Source organism: Chenopodium album, chromosome 2 (genome assembly GCF_948465745.1).
Source record: "Chenopodium album chromosome 2, dcCheAlbu1.1, whole genome shotgun sequence".
In the NCBI taxonomy this organism is placed as follows: domain Eukaryota; kingdom Viridiplantae; phylum Streptophyta; class Magnoliopsida; order Caryophyllales; family Amaranthaceae; genus Chenopodium; species Chenopodium album.
The window spans coordinates 46,533,453-46,540,774 of NC_137835.1; the positions used below are offsets into that span (position 1 = coordinate 46,533,453).

General features: G+C 27.1%; 1 protein-coding gene across 1 annotated transcript; it reads left to right on the top strand.

Annotated features, from left to right (window-relative positions):
* The first annotated feature begins 627 nt into the window (after nucleotides 1–627).
* On the top strand, nucleotides 628–6,682 carry LOC145585778 (protein C2-DOMAIN ABA-RELATED 4-like). The gene is made up of 3 exons (XM_081642494.1): nucleotides 628–835; nucleotides 5,596–5,691; nucleotides 6,392–6,682. Exons 1-3 carry the CDS (start codon nucleotides 665–667, stop codon nucleotides 6,680–6,682), a joined length of 558 nt encoding a protein of 185 aa, XP_081498620.1. The 5' UTR covers nucleotides 628–664.
* The last annotated feature ends 640 nt before the right edge of the window (nucleotides 6,683–7,322 follow it).

The window sequence follows — 7,322 nt, forward strand, 5'->3', positions numbered from 1 at the left end:
GGATATAATAATTTTTCCATTATTTAGAAGTTTTGAAATTTTGCATTCACATATAAATGAATTTTTTATTTCTAATCTTCAAAGACACATGCATTAAAATTGTAAAAACACCTAAACGCAAGCTTTAAATTTTTTTTTTACAAATAATGGTTATAACAATGAACACATTTATTAACATATCTGATTGATATATCCGTATATCTCGGAAAGTAATCCTGTTAATAAGACAAACAAAAACTTCAATTTTTTAAATCACACATTTCCCTTCATCTTCTCCTCATTGTCTCTCCCCTCCCTATTGATGTGTAAGATCATTTCACAATAATAAATACTATTCATCATTAATTTGATAAACTTTTTGATGAAGAAAAACTTATACGATTGTTTATCCCTAATAATTTCCAAATTTACATATTGAAATGGTTTGCGGGCCTCTTGCTATAATCAATATTTCAATGAGACTTAGATAATAAAATATTTATATTTATACAAAATAACCTTTTTATTATATATGGAGTTTTTCTTTATAGTACAGAAAAAATTAATGTCTACTGTTATTAACTTATTTTTTTGATTTCAGGTGGAAGAGATTAAGAAATTTTTTTAATCACCAAAAGAATTGGGGCTTCAGCAAGTAAAATATATCATTAAAAGTAGAAGAAAAATGGAATCTCCTCCGAAAACACCACCTAGTAGTGGACGTTTATCTTTGGGATCTTCTTTGATGGATAATCTTTTGGGTCTATTGAGAGTGAAAGTAATTAGAGGGATAAATCTTGCGGTTAGAGATGTTCGAACAAGCGATCCTTATGTTGTTATCAAGATGGGAAAACAGGTTAATCTTTCTTCTTATTTAGTTATCCTCCCTTCTTGTTTTAAGTATGTGCATTCATATCATAATGACTATTTTTATATATTATAATCCGGTTTTTTATTTTATTTATTTACTTATTTATTTATTTATTTATTTTGTGTAGATTTTTAAACAATATTTTATAATATACTTTATATTTCATCTTAATTTTCCAAATGTATTTTAATATCATTCAATCTTCTTGAATATTGAATTAGATAAAATCTATATATGTCATCTTCTGTTCTTAATTATTTTTCTTTTTTTTAAAAAAAATAATTAATATCTATTGATTAAGGAAACAAATTATTTACAAAATAATATTATCTTATATACATATTTCATATTAATACGTTGTAATTATATATTTAAAATGAAAACATTTCACAAGTTTTCTTAAAATATTTGGACAACTATGAATCAATAATCATATTCTTAAAATAATTTTGTGATATATTTTTACAATAAGAAAAAATAGTGCTAAGATTTTTTGTCTACTCTTATTTTAGTTGTGTATTAGAAGTTACAACTAAAAAAATCAACATATTATATACTTTTATTATTCCTGGACTAATTTATGATTATACGGAGTAATACTTATATATAACTGTAGATCACTATGCATGGCACGTGACCTAACCTAGTTCTTATATATCAAAAAGCGTTCCATCTCATACATTTATTAATCATGTTTTAATACCGGCCGACTCATAAATATATAAGTATACTGATTGGATAGAGATCTGAATATTTAATAAATGCAATTCTTTAAAAAAAAAATTTTATCCTATTATTTGTTAATTATGATCATCGAGATAATACATAAAAGCAACAAAAATTAACTATTGTTATAAATTTTAGTTATTTAATTATTACGATAATAATTATGTCTTTATTTTCATTATATTATAAATTATATACAAAGGATATGTCTATATAATTTTTTTACAAGAACATGTTTATATAATTAGTGAATAGTTGTTTCATAAAAAATTTATTCAAAGGTTTAATGATAAACTATTATAAATTTTAAACAATTAATGAATAAATAAATAACAAAGAATGAACATATCTATTCAATTACATGTGTTAAAAAAAATAACCCGGAACATTGTTCGGGCAACACATTTGTTATGATAATTAAAAGATGTGTTTGTAACATTCCTATATCACCGATTTTACCTCTAGTTACTTCAAGGTAACTGTGCCCGATGTTTTAATATTGAAAAAATATTATGTAACATTATGTTAATGTTTAAATAATTGGGGAAGGATAGTTTTTTTTTTTTTTTTAATAAAAAAAAAGAAATATAGAGAACAATGACATTTTATAAAATTCTTTACACGTACAATCTATGAATTTAGTGATGGATCAATTCAACCAAAAGCTTAAACTGATGGTTGAGGCCCACAAATATGTTTTATACTCTATCACGCCACCTCACACGTGAGCCTCTTTGGGCAAAAAGTTTTATGTCACTCTGGCTCCGATACCATGTTAGTGGACCAACTCAACCAAAAGTTTTAACTGATGGTTGAGGTTTAAAAATATGTTTTATAATGTATCATTTAGAAGCTAATTAGAAAAAGTACTCGAAATTGGCTTTTTACTAACTAACCTGATTGTTTTTCAAGCATGTAAATTACTTAATAAACAAAATTTAACCAATCTTTTTTACCAAATTTGTTAACCTTTTTTATAATTTTAAATTTATAGAATCAAATTTTTTATTGATATTTTTATACACCACCAGCCAATTTTTTTTTTTCAGGTTTTTTTAAGCTATGCCCCCAAGTTCTTCGGTTTCTAAGTTGTATCCATGCATTTTCAAAATTATAAGTTGTGTCATCCACCTCACGATATTTTATCAACATTACCCTTTGACAACCATATTCGTTAACAAAAGTTAAGTTATTTTATCAACAATGGTGTCCTGGCGTTATTACTTTGATACGTGTATCGTTCTAATTGGTTTAACATTGCAAGAAAAAAATTTAAAAATCAGAAACTAAAATAATAATAAAAAAAGGTTATTGTTAATAAAAATTAGTGAGGCTGATGGCACAGCTTACACGTTTGAAAATGCATGGACATAGCTTAGAAACTAAAGAAATTTGGTGACATAACCTGAAAAAAACCTTTTTTACCTAAAAATTTACTTATTATGACATATATTTCTAACACCTTTTTATAAATAGATATTTCTTAGTTTTCTAATACTACCTCCGTTTTTTTTAGTTGACACATTTTGACTTTAACACTATTCACACACTTGTTTTTTGCCGTGTTTTGTGCTTTATGCGTAATGAAAAATATATTTACATGGGATCTTGTTAGATTCCCCACAATATATGTTTTCGAAGTATCAACTTTTCATAAATTTTTCTTAGCTGTATTTAAAGATATTAATGCTTAAATTTGTGCATTAGAAAACATGACTAAGGGCCTGTTCACATTTACATAATTTCAGTTGAGTTCACTTCAGTTCAGCTCCAATCATTTAAGTTCAATTCAACTCCTAATTTCCCTCTCTAATAAAATATTCATTGCAGCTCAGCTTAGTTCAGTTCACTTCATTTCAATTCAGCTCCAATCAGTTTAATTCAGCTTCAATCAGTTCAATTCAATTCAGCTCGATTCGGTAAATGTGAACAGGCCCTAAGAAAACATGTCAATTAAAAAGAAACGGAGGAAGTATTAAACAATATCATTAATGAGACACATGTACAATTACAGAATAATAAAACTATATAAGATCACTTCATTTAGCATTATGCTTACACTAATCATAAATGAATAATAGAAGTTAAAACAGGCATATATAAAATCCTAATGCTTAGGTTATAAAAAAATGTTTACATGTATCATAAAATTGCAACATTGTGGGTCGTAAAACTTACGCTATTTAGCTGGAGTATTATTACGAGTAGAATTAGTACTCCCTCCGTCCCTAAATGACATTTCTGTTTGTAAAATTACACGACAATTAAGGAGGAAAAATAAGACAAATAACAATAATGAAATATTTTAATGGGAAATACAAAACATCAAATGATGTTTTTGAGTAAAACAAAGATAAATTAATGATTAATGATGGCATGTCATCAACCCTTTGCAAAAAAAAAAGGACCAATTACATGTTTCTAATTGAAAATTAAGAACAATCATATTCATTAGGTTAGTTATGGGAAGTACAAACTTGAAAAAAACGATAGTGAGAGAAAATAAGAGTGAGAAAGCATTAAATATACAACAGAAAAAGAGAGTTGATTTGGGATATTTGGAAAAAAAAAAAATCTTACTAAAAATATAAAGGAGGAATGTAATTTTAGAATACACAAAATAGAAACCAGGAATATAATTTAGGAACGGAGTGAGTAACTTTTTGGGAAAAGAGAGGAGAAAATATATAATAAAAAAATCAATAAATTTAGTGTGTGTCACTTTTTCGACGCAGCACAAAACGACCGTTTGGATTTTAATTCATTATTTACCTATTTGTCTACATAATTATTTTATTTTTAATAGTTATGTCAATTATTATTAAGGAGTTTTTTTTTTTTTTTTTTTTGTACAGAATTATTAATTTGGCCTGTTATTGATAGTTGAGTTGATGGTACATTAATAACATAAATTAATACTTAATACTCCCTCTGTGCCCAAAACATTGACCTTTTGGTCTAATTTTAGCCTCAAATAATTCTCAAACTAATCATGATATAAAGATACATGGTCTAATTCTCAAACTACTCCCTGTTTAATTTGCATGACCATTATCTACAATTTCGTACAAGTGTGTGATGATGGTAATAATGATAGGTCAAATCCTTGAATTAGAAGAACTTAGTTTTGTTGCATAATTGACAAAAGTATGTTGAGAATTGATTTTGACACCCCCAATTGATTTTGACACAACCCTATGTGAGAGCACAATTTTCTATGCTCTTCTCATATAGGGGTGTGCCAAAATCAATAAAGGCTGTGTCAAAATTAATTCCCAAGTATGCTTACACATAAATACACTTATTACCTATTAAATGCAACATTAACTAGAAACAAATGCTACACATTACAACAAATGCTACACATTACAACAACTGTTTTCTCTTTCATTTTTAAGGTGTCATTTCTCTCCTTATTACATGTATCTATATCTTTCTCTCTCCATTTAACACTCACTAGCAAATTTTGCCTATAAATCTGTGTTAAGGTCTTTGTTGCACATAAAATAAAACAAAGGTAGTATAAAATAACCATTCTGTAAGTGCAATTAATAGTTTAAAAATTTTAATTTATTGCTTAAATTATACTCCCTCCATTTTTAAATACTTGCTCCACTTTCCTTTTTCGGCCGTTTTTAAATATTTGCTCCATTTCCTTTTTTGGAAAACATTTACAATATTTAATTCATTACTCACACTTAGTGGACCCAACATAATACTCTATGTCCTCCTATTCTTCCATTACTTTTGTTTTTTTTACAATTTTTTATTTCTCAACTATCCCACTATTTTCATATTTTATTACTTTCTCTAATTTTTCCTAAAACTCCGCGGCATGGAGAAATGGGATAAGTATTTAAAAACGGAGGGAGTATTGTATAATAGTACATATTAGGGAAAGTTTTGTGTAAAACATTGAAATAGTGTAACACTATATCATAACTATAACTTAAATTTGGATTTTTTAATCTTTATCTTTGATTTAATTTTTTTTTTTCATTTTACCAAAAAAATTTCAGAAGCTGAAGACTCGTGTCATTAAGAAAGATGTGAACCCCGAATGGAATGAAGATCTCACCCTTTCTGTTTCAGATCCCAGTTTACCTATTCAGCTGGTAAGATAACTCCTCATTTATTTGTTATCCGAAAGTCGAGAGTACGATGTTGTTTTGGCATTTGATAAATTATGGAGTAAGTTTTGTAACAATATAATTACTATAAGAAAACTAATTCAACCAATAATCCAAGAAAGTTGAAAATTATCAAAAGATTTTTCTGAAATTATAATTATCGTTACAAATTAATTAGTAAAGATCATCTCATAATAGCAATATTATTGTGAGATTGAGAAATTGCTCAATTAGTTATAGCTTCCCTCTGATTTCAAGGAATCTCGAGATCGATTATCATCACTTGTCATTATGGCTTTCTAAACACCAAAAAAAATTAATACTGTCACTTTCTCTTTTTGCTACTCCCTCTGTCTTTTTATAAGAGCCTCATTTTTCTTTATTATGTGAGCAATAAATGTTAAAAATCGAATTCTAATAAAGACGAAGGGAATATTAATTTATCTACTCGTAGCTTATTTCATTCTTGTTCTACTTTTTAATTTTTTAAAGGATAAATTTAATAATAAAGACAAACTTTCATTTTCTTGAAATTCTATTAGAAAACCATAAAAGGTAGAGCCCTTACTATTGATATCATGAACAATAATAAAAGTGTTTATATTATTTAAAAATTAAATATGTACATTTTTTTTATTAGCACTTAAATTAACTTTATCATCGTTTCATAATATTGTGCTTCCAGACTGTTTACGACCATGACATGTTTAGTAAAGATGATAAAATGGGGGAAGCAGAATTTGACATCAAGCCCTTCATAGACGCCTTGAAGATGAACTTAGATAATCTACCAGGTGGAACTTTAATATCAAGAGTTCAACCTTGTAGACAAAATTGTTTAGCCGAAGAAAGTCATATTATTTGGACAGATTCAAGGGTCATTCAAAACTTTTGCTTGAGATTAAAAAATGTTGAGTGCGGGGAAGTGGAACTACAATTGCAATGGATCGATCTCCCAGGTTGCAAAGGAATTTAAGAATTTTTGCGACACAAAGCATTGATGTATCAATCAGATTCGATATGATATGTATGTTATAATGCACGTAAGACACCCCCCACCCAAAGTATGATAGGCTCATTTCCTTACAAAATTCAAATATTTTATCTAAATAAATTAACAGTACCTTTTTTGAAGAATGTCATTCTTTTCGATTTTGATAAACCATTGAACATTTATGTAAAAATTAATCAACTATACACACAATATGGGTTTCGTAAATTGTTCCACAATATTATTTTTCTCTACTATTTAGTTAAACCTTAGCTCTCATAATAGTCATATGTTTCTAATGCCTACTTTAATAAGTTAGACATACGATAGGCCAAACAAAAATAAGGAATGCCTAATAATATTTTCCTTCACTTTTAAGACTCGAGGCAATAATGCTATAAAAAAAAAATCTTGAAAGTGCTTTTCTTGTTTTTTTAAGAATTGTGACTGACTTTTTATATATATTAGTTTAGATCTCGTGTCATGCACGTATACTATTAAAACTATCATAAATCATTTTGACTTAACAAAACATCTTTATATCACTAATTATAGTTTTATGAAGATTATTGTATACATTTGCGTGCAAAGCATACACAAAAGTGTTTCTTGCTCGATGATAATT